The sequence below is a fragment of the Syngnathus acus genome, chromosome 6 (genome assembly GCF_901709675.1).
Source record: "Syngnathus acus chromosome 6, fSynAcu1.2, whole genome shotgun sequence".
NCBI lineage: Eukaryota > Metazoa > Chordata > Actinopteri > Syngnathiformes > Syngnathidae > Syngnathus > Syngnathus acus.
Window position 1 is genome coordinate 10050117 of NC_051092.1, and position 19612 is coordinate 10069728.

A 19612-nucleotide genomic window follows, 5' to 3' on the forward strand; every position below is an offset into this window, starting at 1 on the left:
AAGTGAGCTGTACTGATGGAATGATGTTTCATGTGCCTCCCACCTGAGGCCATTTCCCTTGAAGTCACCGCACCAGACATAGAGAACCAACCCAAGTATTTTCAGTATTTAAGGTGGCAGATTGATTCTCATGCTTCTTGGGTACATGCGATAAAGAGTCCCAAATAGATGTTTCCTTTAAGGCATGTTGCCATAGCTATATGTCTCAGCTTTGATCGACCTACCCGCCCCATCATCCAGTTCTCTGGTGGCCAGGAAGCACAAGGCACGGGAATAGGAGTGGTGACAAAAATACAGCGGCGTGACCTGAGTGGGAACATCATCTGGGATGCTATCTGAAAGTAGGGACTCATTTAGGTATGGGAGATGTGGGAGGACCTTCACTCTTTTGGTGGGTTTGTTTATAACGGTTCTTAAATTGTATTATGTGATGAAAATATAGCAGTGGCTGCTGGAATCATTTAGGGATTTTGACATCCACTCACACAACATTACGATGCTATACTACAGCTTGTTTCTGGGGAAAAAAAAACCAGTTATAAGAGCACTGCAGTGTTTTTTTTCTCGTGGAGTTAAAATTTATTTTGCACCCCAATGCTCCTTTGTAATTCAAAGATAAAGGGGAAGAGTTTACCCCCAGACTCCAGAGACTGATGAGGGGAGGACAAATATGTGACGGAGGATTATGAAAGAAGAAACCTTTCGCTGCTCCCACTAACACAATTTATGATATCAGAATGAATACTGTTTTTGCCTCTAGTGCCCATGATTCTGTGTTTTTACGCCCTTATTTTTCTAACCTTTGCCGTGTGGAACAATGTGATAAAACACAAGCATAGACCACAATTTAGTTTGTACACTCAAAGGGGGAATTCCATCACTCGGGATGCTTTTCTTGACAGTCCTGGTGGAGCTTTAATAAACAACCATTTTACACAACTTATATTGTCTCTGTGGGAATTGTGTTGTGGCAGCACACTGTGTGTTGTTACCCAGGTGGATTTGTACCGTTATCCAAAGAATAAAGCGGAATTTATTTCGAAATAATTTCTCTCCCTTTAATAAATTCCTTCAATCCCATTCACTTTACCCAAAATGCTAGTCAAAGGGAAAATATATGACCCTTGGATCATAATAAACACCATCCTGACATGTCTATGCTGCTCACATCAAATGCAACACACACTACATTGTAGGTTACTTACATTCCAAAGGGGCATCACGCACATATCAAAGGTTTTTGGAAAAAAAAAAAGTGATAGCGGCTTTGAAGGTAAGTCGGTGATGTAAAAAACTAGCATGCCGTTTTGGACTTTTTTTTCATATACAATGAAAATGGGGGATGATTTTTTAAGCCTAAAGGAAAGACAAATACATACTCCACAAGAAATACATAGGTAGGGTGGAGTTCTATGTTCTTTTCCCCAATGAATGGGAAAGTGTTAGCAAAAGTCTTAACTGTCTTGGTGTCTGTGTGTGGTTCTCTCCAGCAAATTGTTATTCCAGGCAAACAAAGAATTTTTTTTTTTTTTTTTTTTAAAAGGAGGAGTGACAACCAACAGGATTCTCTTCAATGCCAAATTATTTATCCCTTCTCCTCTTCCAGTTGTGTTACTCTTTGGCAAAAATGAATGGCGAAAGGAGAGAGCCCAGAGCGGCGACACATGGAATCTGCACACAGAGTCTAGGAACAGAGTCAAAGGATGGTTGTAAAGTAGTGGCAGCAGTGGTGCGGGAGGAGGGGGGTACATTTAATCAGAGTTCCATCCCTTCAGGCATTGACAGGCCTCTTCTCCTGAGGCTAGGCATCGTACTTCTTCCCTGTTCTGTGGATGTGATGAAAGAGCGTCATGGAGAATGCCATGCCCAGAAGCTGTGGACAAAAAGAGAAGGACACAATATGTCAAAACAGGTTTGTGTGTGATATACCTGAGCACATAAGGGCCATTAGTTTTTTTTTTTTCTATGGCACGTATGCTTTTTGATGTAAAACTCCCACTGTGAAACACCAGCACGTTTTCATTCACACGCCTACTAAAATGAAAGGTAAAGATTCTGAGAGGAAATGGTGGGCACAAGCATTAAGTCACAAAAGTAAATGGAGATGCCTTAGTAGGCAGGGTAGAGTCTCTTTCAAGTTGCCATTACGTGTCCTATTTGTACATCAAAGACAGTCGCAAGGCTCATCCTAACACCTTTATCTACTAAAACACCGAGCACATCTTAGTACACCTCACCGTGAAGTAAAAATGAATAATATTTCAACCACTATGGAAAATGACACCCTGTCGATGAAAGACCGCTGAATAAAGTGCATTTTTATATCGGTCATTTTACACCAAGTATATTTAGCTCCAGCAAGAGTACCTGATAGTACTAAAACTTTTTACTTGAGTAGAAGTACCGATACTGGTGTAAGAAATATTGATGTACCACCTAAAAAGTGCAGCAAAAAGAATAAAAATCAGTTGATAACCATTTTGATAACTTGGGCCAAAGGGAAAAACAAACGAAAATCTCGACTTACAATATGTTTCCTCTTCTTTGAACACACATTTGATCTTGTCACCAACAACATGATGCAAATCTCTTAAACAAAGCTGCGGAATGGGAATGGCTTAGTTCCCAAATCGCTCGTGTTATCTTTAATGTTCTAGAGTTCAAATTCATTTTTCTTGCAGCTGTTTATTGTTTTCCCAAGATGCCAATCATTAAATCAACCAAATTTGGCTTTACTATTTACCTCTACCTTTTCACATCGGGCCATTCGCTGTGGAGGTTACAAAAAAAGTCAAGTAAAGAGTGGACAAAAAGTACAAACATGTACAGATAACCTGAGAAATCCACTTCAGTACGGTAAGGAAATAGTTGTACTTTATTAATTTGCACCATTGTTTTGAGCTCACGTGATAGGATCTATGACAGGAATGAAATGGAACATGTATATTTTGCATTACTCAATGTATTATTTTCTATATTAAACATAAAACCAGTTTTTAATAAAGCAGATAGCTCCAATGTACAATATAGTACATTAAACCTGAACCTTGAGCCACCGTGACTCAATTTTTCTTCAGTGCCTTCTCTTTATTTTTCTGTATTTTTTCTGTATTTACTCAAAGTTAAAGTCGTATCTGTCAGTTTCTCTCCCAAGGTAACATTTTGTTTGCACTTCTATACTGATGATTAGAGTTGTTTAGAAAAAGTTACCATATTTTGAAGAAAATACCACTGGGCTAAGTTGTTGTCAAAAGCTTTTGTCAGTAAACATCTAGCTGATAAAAAAGTCTCTTCATAGCTGACCAGTGCAGCTCTGATACAAACGATTTTGGCAGATTGAGTATGACAGGTACTTATCTATCAATGAAGCAGAACGCTGAAAACTGTAGAGATTTAGGAACCACTAAGGAAGAACTTCCAAGACTTATTGTTCTATTAAATGCGTATCATGAAATGTAGGAGACTTGTGATGTACTTTATAAAACTTTGCAAAGTGAACAACCTAGCACAGGCTGTGCTTTATTATTGAGTCTTTAGATCACTGACCATTCCTGGTAGCCGACTTACGTACTATCTAGAGTGCTAAAAGTTGACTAATTCTTTCTCATTAGCTTTGGCGACCTATTGAAGTGCAAAACTTGCATTCTCTGAAAACAGGATCTCCGGGAAAGTCCAAGAGTATTTGAGTAATGACATTGTTTATAATTTGAGGCTCTTAGCATCTTTATCAGTGGCGGTTGTTGTACGTAAGGAAAGGGAACCTTTTCAAAAACACAAAAGATAAAGGTTTTTACTTGATTGTTGTTTGCACAATTGTACCGTAAGGACATCAGTCAGTTTACTGGTTGCTAAGTAAATTTGTTCAACCAACTCCAACTATCCAGTCTCCTGGATGCATTTTTATCATATGCATATGTTCGTAGCGTCTTTAACATGCACACCAGAGCTTTTTTTAGTATCCACTTTGTTTGTTTTCTGATTGATTCTCACTGTCTGCTTGGAGCAAAGCCACTGTGCTTTGAGTCTCTCAGACAGGAGCAGTGTGGAGGAAAAAAAATAAAGGCGTCAGTGTTTTATAAGATATGGCTGCCCTGGACGCCCACTCAGGACAAACCCTATAACTCACCCGGCAGTACATGGGGGCGCAATGGATTGAAGGGCAATTGATGCAGACATGTCACAACGTAGGCAGACAAATACAGCACCCGAAAAAAAAAAACACATTAATACACCTCCTACCTGCACTACCAAGATGACCATGCCTATGGTTCCCAGCATGTGCTTGTTGTCATCAAGCCATTCCTCTACTTTCTCAAAGCAGCCCTATATGGAAGAACATAAAAGTGAAAAAATATCAACCAGGCACCCACAATATATATTCCTGAAAGCTGTGTGAATTATACAAAGGATGAGAAAATACCGACCTCGTATGTGAGGTGGAAAATATGTGAATTATGAATTTTATATTAAGACTTAGAGGTGAAAAACAGACGCAGGTATTAAACTTGCAACGTTCCTGAGATGTAAAATGTGCATTCGGGTTCATTTGGAGGTCTACTAATAATGAGGGGATGTTGTTTTCAGCCGCAAAGTGGTTATCCCTTTCTGTGGCAGCAGTTGGACATGACAATGCAGTGTGGCCATTTTCTTGGGGCAGGATTTCAGGAATTTAGAGCTGCGCCACCCCAGTGGGCCAGCTCAGTGTCTACTTATTCTCAGTTTGGCAAATGTGTAATTCCCTTCTTTGGACTGGACTACCCACATTACACAGCGATTAGTCTTGTAATAGGAGGAAATTGGGAAGAAGACTTTTGCACAGCTTTAAACAAAATGACTGTTGCCACATAATCGAAAAAATCTGTAAAGCAATACAAATAAAAGTTAATAGTAGTTCTATTTCCACTGATTAGACACAGTAGGTTGTTAAAGAAAATAAGGACCAGATGGACTTCCGATTAGAGTTGTATGTACTGTATAAATCGGGCACGTCGAGAATCTATCCATAGGGGAGCTCAGCCCCGTATCAGAATATCAAGCATACATTGTATTGTAATAACAGCAATCTTTTTTGTTTGAATTTGTTTCAGAAAATGAATAGTGGAATATACTGCCTGCTAAAAAAAAAAAAAACTTACTCATATGGTGCACTGTAAGGTGAAGTTGTACATACAAAGAGTGAAAATGCATCAGAAGTGTCGAGTACAATTTCATTTTCCTGCGCGAACAAGGTGAATAGTTTAGGTTGAACTTTTTTTCTTAAGATTATAAAAATCTGTAGTTTGGAGCATTGGACAAAAGCCCCCCACCCAACCCAGCCCCAAATAGCCAATGATTTAAACTATTTATTTTATTGTTTTATTATTGCTCATACAATCAAAACGTCACAAAATAATAAGAAAAAAAATGATTAAGTTCAGTGCAGTTTAAATGTTCAAACAAGTTAGGTTTGGACTATACGTACATATATCATTATTCAAAACTCAATTAAGAAAGACATATGCCCCATACTTTAAATACATTATCAAGCGCTTACCCGATTCCAGAACATGTTGGTGGAGTTACGCCCACAGTTCTGGTAATGCTCCTGGCAGCAGCGGTCTGGAACGACTTTCTCTTGCAGGGCCTCATGCCAGTCGGTGTAAGCTATAACGCCGCAGCACTTCCACTGTGGAGCCCACACAAAACATAATGCAAATGCAGTCAGACAGGCAGATGGTCAGATTCTTGAAACTTAACTTTGACGTGACTTCATTCTATTACACCGTAATGGAATGTACTCAGACAGACAGCCGTGAAATTCAATGTTGCATTAATACTAAGGCTAGACGCCATGCAACACATTATCAAAATTATCTTAGAAGTAGTTCTGCTAATGCATAGCGCATTTGTTGAAACTGCGAGGGCCGCATACCTCTGCCTGAATGATGTTCCAGGCATTTCTCAGGCCAATGTTGTTTTCAGAGTTGTATAGAGCCAAGCCATCCTTCAGATCTTGTTTAGCATTCTCACTCACCTGCAGATGGGAGAGATATCAGCCATGGTTACAATGGCTTAGAATAGAACAGCATCCCTGTGGTGTGATCACTGAACAACACCAGGGAAATACATTGAGAAATTGAAACCTGGAGAGAGCTGCCAAAAAACATGAACCATTGTGCGAGTTGATGTCAGATAGTTCAAGCATGTTTAATACGATACCATCCAAAATCAGAAATGTTTTTGGTGTGTCATTGAGCAGAAATCGCTACTGGTTGGAAACAAATGTGATGAATTCATGTACTTGTGTCTGAAGTTATAATGATTCAAAAGATTCTTTTGACAATCAAAGAGAATAACAGTTGTGGAGGTTGGACTGAGTTGAGACAATGGATAGGAGTAATTATTTTCTCCGGCTAGTACTTTGATTATTCTGGATGATTCTGGAATAGTCACAACAATAAAACAATAGGCCAATACCCATTTCACATCAGGAAATTGTCAGAAAACATCACCGAAAAAATATTTCAAAAAATATAAATGACTGATTATGTAATATGAATAGCAGCAAGTGGCTGCACATTATTTTGGTTAATTTATTTCAGGCAAAAGATAAGCAATTACACAGCTTACTTCATATACTGCGATTGGCTAGCGACCAGTTCAGCGTGTACCTGTTGCTGGGATGGGCTCCAGCACGCCCGCCAAGCTTGTGAGTGCAAGCGGTTTGGAAGATAAATGTATGAATGAATGAATTATTTCAAATAATCACTTATCAATAGAATAAAATAAAGGAGTGTGAAGAAAAAAATCTTAATGAATCCAACCCCTCTTTCGACCTCTACATTACTCAAACAAACAGACAGAAAAACAAACAAACTGTCCAAATGTGCTATGATTATGTAGAAAAACAGCAATTCCACCAATGGTTAAACTAGTACACCAGACAACAAGGTAGAAGGGAAATTCAAATCCATATATCAGAAATGGCAGTCGACAATGCACCGCAAATACAAAAAAAAAGAAAAAGAAAAGCCCACATATAAACAAATAAATAAACAAAATTATTTTACATGGAACCACTGACTGCCAAGGCACCGTGGCTGGAAATCACAAATCCAATAAAGCAGTAGGCCAATGTCAAAACAAATCCGTTTTGTACAGATATCTGTCAAATCACATCCCCATTATAACATCATGTGCTTACTCAGGAACGATCTACAGTATGTTATTATAAAACATCTGAAATCATTTAACCATTTGTTATCACTACTGGATAATTACAATTAATACATTCATCTATCTAGCTTTCTAATTGACAAAATCAGGCTCAACTTTGTGTTATGACTTGAGAAGGGGAAGACCTTATGTGGCCCTTGCCCACATGCAGCTTTGATGTACCCTGAAGCAAAGTGTGTTAATCTGTTTCCTTGTGATTGAACTCCAAAAATGTCCTCAGGGTTGTGTCATGTCTGTGAGAGATTAATATCTTATTGGATGTATAAATGAGAAACAAAAGTCTGGTTTAGCTCTCCAGCAGTTTGGTTTGCCCATGGGGAGATTTCACTAACAGCCACAACAGATTGTGTGGCACTTCAGATATGTGGTAATTATTACAGAGAAAAAAGGCGCGTAGTCCCCGAACCACACAGGAAATGTTCTCAGGCACTGTTAATCACACCACAACAAAAAGGTATTTACAAGCTAAAGCATAATGCCTCAGCTCACCAACATCAGACCACGAATAAGGTCAGAAAGTATTGACCTTGTCAACAACTATTTGATGACTAGTTTAATTTTAATCAACAGTTAGCAAAAATAGTGAGTGTTTTGACCAAAACCAGAGATGTGAGTTAGATCACGGAGCGCAAACAGTTTTGTCTAATCGTGGCCTGTTTTTGTTTTCACATTTGAGTGCCAATGTTTTTCTTTACTAGAGTACGCATCTTTGATTTCCTAATCATTACAAGTGCCAAAGCCATGGTCAGAGGCTGAAGAAGCCAAACCAATGAATATAGTCACTAATGACATCTGGATTTAAAATAAGCATTAATCATTTTTAGTGTGCACAAAGTTTTTTTTAAAAAAAAAACTGCAGCCAATTCTGAACAGTAATATTTTCATTTGCTGGTGTGATGGGACGGCACCCAGAAATATAACAGATGGAATATTAGAAGCCTCATGATGAATCTGAAAAGCTCTGACGGGAATCAATACTGCCACAGTCATAAAGTTGGTCGGATTTTATTTATTAAGCAGATGTATTTGTTTGCAGCCACTTCCCACTGCCTGGTAACCACATGGTTGTGAGGCGTAACGTCATGCAACTGCAATTATTCTTCAAAGTTTGAATATCACTAAGTCTTATATCAATCTCAAACGGCCGCTGCAAATATTAGAACAATCTGCATCAAAATTCTGAATTTTGTGAACAAAACGTCTTCCTCGCCAAATTACATCTTACTTGTTGTGGCAATGAGGGAGATGGTAAAAATGAAGTCAAAGTGATCTGGTCTGAGTTATTCATTGTCTTAAATATGCAAGGTCGATTTCCTTGAACTCCATCCATCCATTTTCTATACCTCTTGTCCCCACGGGGGTCACAGGTGAACAACCATTCGCACTCGCATCTAGGGGCAATTTGGAGTGCTCAATCGGCATGTTTTTGGGTTATGGGAGGAAACCGGAGTGCCCGGAGAAAATATGCAAACTCCACACAGGGAAAGCCGGAGGTGGAATCGGACCTGCATCCTCCTCACTGTGAGGCGGACGTGCAAACCAGTGCGTCACCGAGCCGCTACCTTGAACTCTAAAATTTTAAATAACATTAGACTCACTTCCGGTCATATGTTTTCGTATGGTTCTGTAACTTTGCTGACGCAGAGAAGCTCTTTGAAGGCCTCCTCGGGCTGCAGGCTCCAACATCCTCTACATCAGCGGTGGCCAACCCGCGGCTCGCGAGCCGCATGCGGCTCTTTGGCTGGTTTCATGCGGCTCTTTTACGTTCATATCAACATTTGTGTTTATTTTTCGTGCGTATTTGCTTCGCTTGAGTTCAATATGGTATTTTGGTCAAACGCGCATGCGCGTGAGGTGAAATCCCGCAAAGGAGGAGGGACAAACAGAGCGATTGGTTTTGCTGGCTTTTTAATGAATGGCGACTGTGACTACGGGGGCCCATTAGGTCCAGAAAAGCTTAAAGTTGTTTTTTGTTGAACGCTATGGCAAGCCATTCTGCCTGATATGTCGGACGTCATTGGCGCATTTAAAAGCTTCAAATGGTCAGCGCCACTTCAGCTCACTTCATGCCAATATCGATAAGGACTTTGCAAAAGGGAATGAATTTCGGAAGCACAAGTTTGGAGATTTTGAAAAGTCAGGCAAAAAAATAGGTACAGTTTTTCAAAAAAATTACGAAGCACTCAGAGACTGTCACACTTCCATTATTTCAACTGGCTTGGAACATTGCACGGGCTAAAAAGCCATACAATGAAGTGGAGTTCGTTAAAATATGCCTCAGTGACGTTACTGAAATCTTGCCTCCTGAAAACAACAAACTAAAACGAATGGTCTGTCCCGCCACACATAGTAAGTGAAAAAACGTACGTTTTTGTTTGTGGAATTTGTTGAACTGAGAGTTTGTCTGTGTGAGACAATGCACACAATGTTCATTGTTGAAAATGTGGTCTTTGGTCTGTGGTTTTAGTACTGTAGGAGTCAATTTGTCATTATCATGTTGGTGCGTGACATAATAATGTCACACAATAAATTTGGCTGAGCAGAGGGGTGTGTGTGTGTGTGTGTGTGTGTGTGTGCGTGTGTGTGTGTGTGGGGGGGGGGGTGTTCATGTGTGCTCATGTGTATGATGTGGCTCTTTGCGATGACACAGTAAAAAATGTGGCTCTTGGTCTCTGACTGGTTGGCCACCCCTGCTCTACATCATTTTCCATGTATGAGAAAATGAGATGAGGATTTTTATCTTCAATCTCTGCCTCTTTGTTTTTGATTCTGCTTTCAATCTCAGTTTTATGCGATACTGCTCGCTCATTACGCACTCCTTGCAATCACTGGAGAGCAAGCTCCTTCTACTCCCCACCCCAACCCACGCACACAAAACACACACAAATGCACGCAAACACGCACACACACGCATAAGTGTGCAGGCTTTAAGTGTGAAAGACTTTTTTAGCACCACACCTGAGGGCCACCTTAAAGAAAATATACCACACAATCTCGATTCAAGGCTAATGAAAGACATACAAATGACTGCAGAGCAAATGTGAATTTAGTTGTGCAATGACCCATTTTTTTCCTCTTTTCAGGAATACAATATTGCTGCAGAAGCCTATTTTTAAATATAATTGACTGTTTTCACTCTTTGTTGCACCATTATGTTGCACAGTATGTAAAGCACTCTGTTAGAGCTGCAGTTGTGAAATGGGAAATATAAAGTTTTATTGAATTGTATTGTATTTTGTGACAAAAACTCAACTCTCTGAATTAAACTTCAATTTCAGAAGAGGCGATCAACCAATATCTGTTGCCTGACACGTGTTTTTCCTTGACACAAACACCAGCAGTTTTTCACTACTCACACTGCTCTCTTTAGCCTTACATATTTCAATAGAGATTGTGCACTTGAACCACAGATAGAAGTCCCTGAATAAAAACACCTAATTTTAACCTATTAAATTGGATTTGTATGCGGCACTAACTGGCGTGATGTATACTCATAAAGCAGAGTTGTTTTCAAGAGGCGTGAGTTTCAAACGTAAAACAAAATGTCATTGACAAGTTGTGCTGGCTTTCTCTTTTACACGAGAGCATCATTACAGCTCTGATAAGGCTGGTGCATCAACAAACACGTGTAAAGCTATAAAGGCATACTGTACTGCAAATTGCTAACCGATAAAAACATGGTCAGAAGCTTATGGCCAAACCAAGAAATTGCTCAACAATATGTCGCTAGTGTGTAAACCGGTGCTATAAGCGGGCCGGTATGCAGCGCTACCAGCACTTCCAGCCTTTAGCGTACCGGAACTTTTTACGGTGTACCAAGACTTCACATTATCCTCTTTTATTTTATTTCTCTCTTGCACTATGTGATACTAATACGTTTCCTTTAGAACCTTAAAATTTAGTAACAATTTAGTGTGTGCTGCAATTGGCTGGCGACCAGTTCAGGGTGTACCCTGTCTAATGCTACTGGGAAAGGCTCCAGCACGCCCACAACCCTCGTGAGTAGAACCATTTCGGAAGATGGATGAATGGATTAATTGTGAGCACACGCATGCACGCACGCCCGCCCGCCCGCCAGCACACACACACACACACACACACGCACGCACGCACGCACGCACGCACGCACGCACGCACGCACGCACGCACGCACGCACGCACACACACACACACACACACACACACACACACACACACACACACACACACACACACACACACACACACACACACACACACACACACACCAAAAAGAAATTATATTTTGATGACAATTGATTATACAAAGACTAAGACTAAGCTACTCAAGGCCATAGAACTTAGAAGGCAGCAATAATTATGTTTTAACGTGTCCAGTCATGGTAATAAGGAATAATGCTCATATCATAATTGCAAAATTAAAATGAACAGCAATTGTTTTTTTTTGCGTGGTACACTTTTTTTTCTGATCTAAATTACGAGTATTGTGCATTTGGGGCTTCTGAGGGCCACTGTAGTATTGATTCTCTCTTAAGCTGCGGCACTAAGAAGGAATGTCTACTCACTGAAATTGCCAATCGCTGCTCTGGTTGAACAGTTCTGCATATTTAAAGTAGGGAGTGGAATTCGTGTGAGAATATTACTTTTAATCCTTTGCTTTGAGCAATTAAAATATTCAATGATGAAATCTCTCCAGCACACCCTTCTCTATGTGTGCAACGCGTGTGGTTCAGGAAACATATGACTGTTGTATTTCCACACACCCATGCCCCGCGTTTGTACACATCATGGTTGCACTTACAGTACTAATTTCATGTGAAATTGGTTCCACTCACTGTGTACTGTCTAGAAGATTTGAGATAACTGTTTCAAAAGCCTAATAAATGATTTGGAGGTTATGAGCAACAAAGCCAAAGGTCCCCAACAACACATTATTAAAGGATATTGAATTCCCTTGGATGCGCTGTAAGGCTTGCCTGAATCGCCCAAGGCCAGAATGTTCAATAGTATGAGAGAAACGCCCCTCCTTGCTCACTGCGTGGTTTCAAATAATAAATCACGGCCAGGAATTGAACATATGCTGATAGCTTGCTGCTTGGTTGTGTGTTTGATGCAATAATCAGTCAGCAAACGTGGCACGATATTAGATTACCGTCTTAGCTGGATTCTTTCCCCCCCCTTTTTAATTTCTTCCCAAAAATTCATGCTCAAAGTCCAGAAAATAAGATTTATAAATGGCAAACATTCCTTGCTTTGACAGTGTGTTCAGTGTATATTCACCACACAATTTGTATGTCGTCTTTGAATTAGCCCCTATCGAATGTTAAAATATATTGAATGATGTTGGCTGATTTGCTAATTATTTAACGAGATGACTAATTCAAACCTACTCAGTGATTTGCGTGAGACTTTGTGCCAGGGACAATCCATTCAATGTTGGTGCACATATTTATGGCATTATCCTGCCATAGCAGCGTTCTGGCTCCAACAAAAAAGGTATTGCATATCTTTTGTTATGCTCTGATGCTGCTTTTTTGTAGCAATGAAAGATCTGCGCAATGTGAATCGTGATTGACTGGCAAGCATTCAAGTGTGTAGTCCATCTTACAGCCAAATGCACTGGGATGCGCGCCATCTCACCAGTAACCCAATGAACAGAACGACTCGTGGGTGTCGCTTTTGCTGTTTGAGTTATGATAGAAGCATCTTCCCCACCCCAAATTCAAAAGCGGTACAGTCTTATCTCATCCTTTGTGAACTAGGAAGTAGCCTGTACCACAAATCTTTTTATCCATGGCAGAGGTCTGCGCTCTACTGAATGACATTCTCGCTTTCTGTATCAACTACAGACATTTTCCTTCTGTTACTCCACTAGTCTAATTTTTATTCATGTCTTCATTATCTCGCTTCCATTTCTCCTGAGTCCAACTGTTGTCTCTTGCTACCTTCCCCCCTCCTGCAATGTCGTTCTTTTTTTCCCTTCCGCCCTACATCCTGCTGCACACGCTCTGCTGCTCCCCTTGTCTTTTTGCCAGATTGTGCTCTGACAATGTGAGCTAATAAACCTTTACCGCTGTTTGGGTTGGCATGTTGAGTTGACAGAGAAACAATGAGGTCACGGCGTTAAAGACGAATGGCAATAATCTGGTTTGTGGCTTGGCCATCTGCTATAGTCAGCTGCTTGCTAACTGCAGGGCCTGATTTAATTATAGTAGAGATTCTGTACGGCGTTTGATCAGCCAACTGAAGAACATTGGGCTTCAGAGGGAAATGACATACAGCAAAGTCACATACATAAGCCCCTCTTCCACTAATCAGCACAGTTTGGTAGGGCAATTTCTTTGTGTTTCCATTGTCAAAACATGCATTTAAGGATGTGAGGCATCCCTGCATTGGGGAGGAGGCAGTCTTTCTTCCTTTCCTCATAGTATTTTGTACTTTAAAAAGACTCATAGAGAAAGAGCACGCGTGTTACACATTCCTTATAGTCAAATGTGCACATTAGGGCAGCATCGTTTTAGAAACACGAGAGATGTGATATAGCAACTGAATATAGCAATATCGATAATATTGCAATATTCAACATGTACCTTAAGAAATGCAATTTTTTTTATCAATTGAAAGAATTGCTTCTCTACGTGGCAAAATAAGAACTATTGTCTGACATGTAACCGGTCCATGGCGCAAAAAAGGTTGGGGACCGCTGGTTTAGAGCATTGCCACCATTTGAAAACCTGGATACAAAAATCAGAGGATAATAGGAGCAGTTGTTTTTGAATGAGGAAACCAAGAATAACTAATTTTCTTTCACCTATAGGGCAGCAAGAAATTGTAGTCCATTATAGTCCATTGACTAGTTGACAAAGGACAATGGGAATGGAAAGGTCAAAACACTCAAGATTCCATTTTGTGTCTTATTCATTTAATAGTTCCAAGCCAAAAACAAAATACTTGATGTTCATTCTCGGTTATTCATCTTGGTTTACAGGGTTTTGTTTTTCTGCTTCGATGAATACATTATGGGCATTTTGGTTCTATGATGTTGCACTGTCTCCACCTAAAACTATGATTACTATTCCACACAAGGAAGATGACAGTTTACCAATGTAAATGCTACAGTCCAAATCTGAACAGTAATATTTGATGAACCACAGAGCCGACTTTCTTTCCGAGATTTTGAAGGGAATTGCATCGCTTTATCTCATTTTAAAAACTAAACAAGCCACAATTATCAATCAATCCAAATTTAAAAGTGGCCAGCTATCGTACATATTTCAGGCTTGTTAATAAATGCCTTGTGATCAGAAGATCAAGTAGCAGACGTGGATTAATGATTCCTCTGATCACAGCCTGTAGCGGAGGATGCCTGATACAGCATACCAGATTCCATTAGAGCAGTGAATATCAACTGGCGGACCGCGACCCAAATCTGGCACACCCAACCGTCCAATCCGGCCCACAACTGCATTCTATAATTATGGAATCAAAGAGAAAATATCACGTGGTCCTTACTAAAGCAACTGAAAACAGCAAAAAACTGACACTAAAGGTGAAAAATGCCTTCAGTTTTGTAATAAAATAGAAAAAAATGTAAAAACAATAAACATCAAACAATAATGTTAATCCATAATTTTATTTTTATTTGAAGGTCTGGCCCCTAAGGTGACTGTCTAGTAAAATTCTGGCTCTCTGACAAATATAGTTGGTGACCGCTTCACGAGAGGGAAGAAGGTTGCTGAGTGATCACTACTTTTGCATAAAGTGTAGTCTGAGGAATCCAATATCATCAAAGCTGCAGGACGACAGGCTAAAATAACAAGCAGCTTACTTAAATGTAAAGGATTTCCTTTCTAACGAAGTTTGAAGATCAATAAATAAAATACGGTGGTGATCGATATAATCGTGGCTATGCATCATTTGGTGTAAAACAGTCTCCACACTGTGTGATTTTACTTAACGGAGGGAACATAAAACACTGTTAATGTTCACTGGAAGTGATGTAAATGAGACTCTTATTCCTGAGCATAAAAAGTCTGAATGTGAAAAATCTGAACTCTACTCAAATTTAACTCCTCAACATCACGTGGAACAGGAAGCAAAGTACAGCAAAGAGACTATTTGAGCTCCATAGAAGGGATCAAGCTGAGGTGTCTCTACATCACAAAGTTCAGCCAATAATATTAGTGAGATAAGGCAGCAGTCATATTTGCTCCTGGGGGGTATGCTTGGAGGCCTGATCCAAATTTAAAGATGGATTGGCTGCTAAATGAATGGCTTTATCTGCTTGGAAGGCTAAATTTGAATAAACATCATTCAAAAGAGGAGGGCCTAAACTAAATAGTCAAACATTTACATTTACCCCATTAAAGTGCTTCTAATTGGTATTCTAATGCACAATTATTTGTCCTGGTTAAAATACACAATGCTTGATAGAATCCAGTAGAATATTTATGCAGCTTTGACAAGAAATTGCTCCATACTGGTGTCCTCCATGTGAGAGGAGACTGTCACTGTATGTGGCTATGTCTAGACAGCTGCAGTGTACACTTACAATTTCAGTTATGTTAGACTTTATTATGTTATCAAGTTACGGACATAAATCATAGAAACCAGAGAGTTGATCTGTACATGGTTGAGAATATCTGATATTACATTTTATATAGTGTGAGACCCTTGTGAGAATATGCTCCTAAAATAACCTACAACAATATACAATATAGTTTATGACAATATAGTTTATGTATTATTTCACTTGTAACATGCATAAATACAATAATTTGTCTTTAGTACTTATATTATGTCCGTGGACCAATATAATATAATATAATATAATATAATATACATATATATAGATATATATATATAATATGTAATGTATCTTGTCACCGTGGGATAGTAGGAAACGCAATTTCGATCTCTTTGTGTGTCTTGACATGTGAAGAAATTGACAATAAAGCTGACTTTGACTTTGATATTTGTGGAAAAATAAATGATGAAGGGTGGACTCCAGATTGCACAATGATGTCAGAAATGTCACAATCTTTAAATATCGTCACCTGTTTCCCCCAAACACACACATGTGGACACCTAACTTGAACATGGGAGGTCATGGGAAAAGTGCACCATTTGTAGGAAGCCAACTGGTGGGGATTAGTCTGCATTTTGAGGTCTAACCTTTGACACCAGACTACCTTTTTTTTAGAATGGTAGGATGGACCTAGTCATGCATTTCTTTGCTTTCTCTGTTGCATGTCCTCTGGATGTTTGAGAAATGTCAGTTTTTGACTGACAGGGCCCAACAAAAGAAAATGAGACAAACTTAATTTTAGTAGTCAAATTAAACCTACCTTATCTGAATACACAAAGAAGAGGATGAGTAATATCAGCTCTGTCAAGAGAATTATCAGCAGGACGATGAAAAACTGTCAGAGAAAAGGGAGAAACAAAATTTAGAAGCCAATGAAAACAGATAAAAATGAAAAACCATGTTAGCTGGCATACAAAAGGCCTGTTGAAAGTATCGCAATTATGTGTATCATGTGGAAAAACATCAACCATTTGACTTTACTAGTTTAAATGCCACATGGAGATTACATTTAGTTAAAATGAGAAAATGGGAAAGCAGCACATGTGAATTCTTGACTTCAGCAGACAGATTACAAAATATAGTAGCACACTTTTTATAACCTTTAAGCAGAAAAGACTTCAACTGAGGGATGAAAGAAGAGGTGGAAAGAAAGCCAGAGTGTGTGTGTGGGGGGGGGAACAAGAATCAAAGCAGCGGAGTGATGGGAGTGAAGGGAAAATGGTTTTAATACCTAAGATTAATTTCCAACACAGGCTGGGCTCATGTACTATTCTTCTCTCCTTGCCTTCCTCTGAGCCAAATATTTACCAAGCACTTTCCATAGAATACGTGTGAACCAAAATTCCAGACGAATGAAAGACACTTGCAGGGACGTTTGTGTTGAGGCCCAAAAGCAAAAGGTAAAACATACGGTTGGATATACAGTACAGGTAGTAATTATTGATGTATCTGTAGTGGTGGTTCAACCAGATGGTTAACTAGTTGACGAGCCGACTCCACTACTCCTGCTGCTAAAGGAAATAAACCAATTATCGGAATTATTGCTGCTTTTGTCACAAATGTGTCTTTGGAATATGCAATGATACGTGAGGATGTCTTCTCAAGGTTTGCATCAACACAAATGTATTTTGTGAATAAACATAAAGCCACGTCTAAATGGTGAGTGGGTCTTTGTAGGTTGAGTAGATTTTTGTATTCTCCTAAAAGAACTACAACTTACCACAGCGTTCATTATTTTAAGAGATTGAAGAGTCCCCAAACCATCAATAATGGAGTTAGTAGACAATGTTTGGATGAACTAAATGCTGGCAACCCTAACATGATAAATATAATAATAATGTTTATGATAATGTTTTGAGATGATGATTGGTAATCAGATTGAATTTTGTTGGACAGCTCCTGACACAGGGAAGTACATTTTCTATGTACATGGAAGTAATGGAGGTTATGATAATATCCGGCAGTTTAATGTTGTGTGCTATTTTTAAGTACGTGGCCTAAAAGGTGCAAGCCAATTATTTATGTATGTCCAATCAAAGCGCGCAAGCAGACTGTTTCAGCCTGTTTTTGCTTCTGCAGTTACATTAAGTAGATCTATCTCCCTGCGTGTCAAGACGAACCTGACTATCTAGTTGTAACTGAGCTAATGCTTCGGCTCTTTCGCTACCAAAATGGCCACATTTTACAGCCAGCCAAATCCCAGGTCACACTGCACCTACCCCCTTGGCCCCCTGGTGACACCATGGGAAGGGAGACCCACGTTACTTTTGTTGGGCTGAGCCACGGCCACCAGGCGCTCGCAAGCCAGGCCCACCTGGCCTGGCTCTGGAGGGGCGTCCCGGTGTCCCACGTGAGTGAAATTGATGTCCAATGTTTTTATACATTATAAAAGGGCTTGGACTGATCCCTTACCAAGGACTCGTTTGCTATTAGGGCCCTGCCTGGGGCATAAAGCCCCAGACAACTTAGCTTCTTGAATCACTGGGGCTCACAAGCCCCTCTACCATGATAAGGTGATGGCTTAGGGAGGGGTTGTATTACAACACATTTGGTATACAGTAAATTACAGTATTTGTCATGTGATTCTCCTGTAGACATAACAATAGTTTGGAGGAAAAAATGTCAATAAGAAATGATCAGTAACAGTATTGCTAATGAAATCGCAAGAAAAGGTATAGGGATCGCAAGAAAAGGTACATAGGGATCAAAAAGTGTTGTTTCTCCACTAAACAAACCCGGATTTCACACTAAGTAACTTTGTGAATAAATTAAGACATCATCATTATTTCAGCATGTAGCTCTACTTTTGTGATATTTCTGTTTGGTGGTAAGATAGTCTGTGAAATATTTATAATGTGAAATATGCTCCTTGGCTGAAATAAAAACTGTCCTACATGTGGTAACAAGAAACACCCATTTCTAAGAAGTATAACATTTGAATTAAAAAAACTCACACTCAGCAGCAGGCACTTGTTCTCTTTGATGGCACCCAGGCAACCAAGAAAGCCTGTTACCATGACAATAGCGCCGATGGCGATGACCATGTTGGCAGCTGACAGTGAGGGGAACGAGGGCGAGAAGGTGGCGAAACTGCCCTGAGACACAGAGAGCCAGATGCCCACGCCGAGCAGCCCGCAGCCACACAACTGTAAAACAAAAAGAGACAGGTGAGAAAGTAAACATCATTCCAGGTTCTCTTCAAGCTCTTCCATGACCTGTTCTTCTCAGACATTGACAGTGCATTTAGTATCTGCAGAGAATGGTCAGCTGTGAAAACAAATCGCTGCACAAACAGCTCAATTTGTCTGACACTTTCAGCCATCCATCATTGAGCACTATTTTAAATTCAGGGGAGCTTACCATAATTACAGGCATGCTAAACCAATAAAAACTGCAAGAGATTAGAGCTAAACATTGGACGTAAACTATGCCAATTTAAATATTTGAGCTGATCGCATTAAAACCAAGAGCAAACAGACATGTCATTACAGTACCACCACCCTGTGCTAAATAGCAGTTCAAAACATCAATGAATAATATGTACCGTAATTTCTGGACTATAATCCGCATCTGATTATAAGGCAAAATTTAGGGGAAAATTTCGTTTTTTTTCATAAATAAGCCGCATCATAATAAAAGCCGCATGTGCACGCGAGTTATTTACAAAAAAAGACGGTACACAGAAAGCCTTTTTAAAGTTTTAATAACATAACTTAACATTTCTTTCCAAACACTGCCTGTGACGTGGCAATAATACCGCAGCAACAAGGAAGTAACACAGCACTAATAGGGCTGGATAAAAAAAACATACCGGTAAAAGTCACTGAGACA

General features: G+C 39.6%; 1 protein-coding gene across 2 annotated transcripts in view; it reads right to left on the reverse strand.

The window, feature by feature from the left end:
• Positions 1-555: 555 nt before the first annotated feature.
• The window catches only part of tspan9a (tetraspanin 9a), a 139508-nt gene continuing 120451 nt past the window's right edge, over positions 556-19612 (reverse strand). For both annotated transcript variants that reach the window (XM_037253320.1, XM_037253319.1), the window contains 6 exons: positions 18736-18927; positions 16542-16616; positions 5912-6013; positions 5534-5665; positions 4240-4323; positions 556-1873 (listed from right to left, as the gene is read on the reverse strand). In XM_037253320.1, the coding sequence (XP_037109215.1) occupies positions 1802-1873; positions 4240-4323; positions 5534-5665; positions 5912-6013; positions 16542-16616; positions 18736-18927 (657 nt within the window). In that variant the 3' untranslated portion in view covers positions 556-1801. The remainder of the gene's footprint in view (positions 1874-4239; positions 4324-5533; positions 5666-5911; positions 6014-16541; positions 16617-18735; positions 18928-19612) is intronic.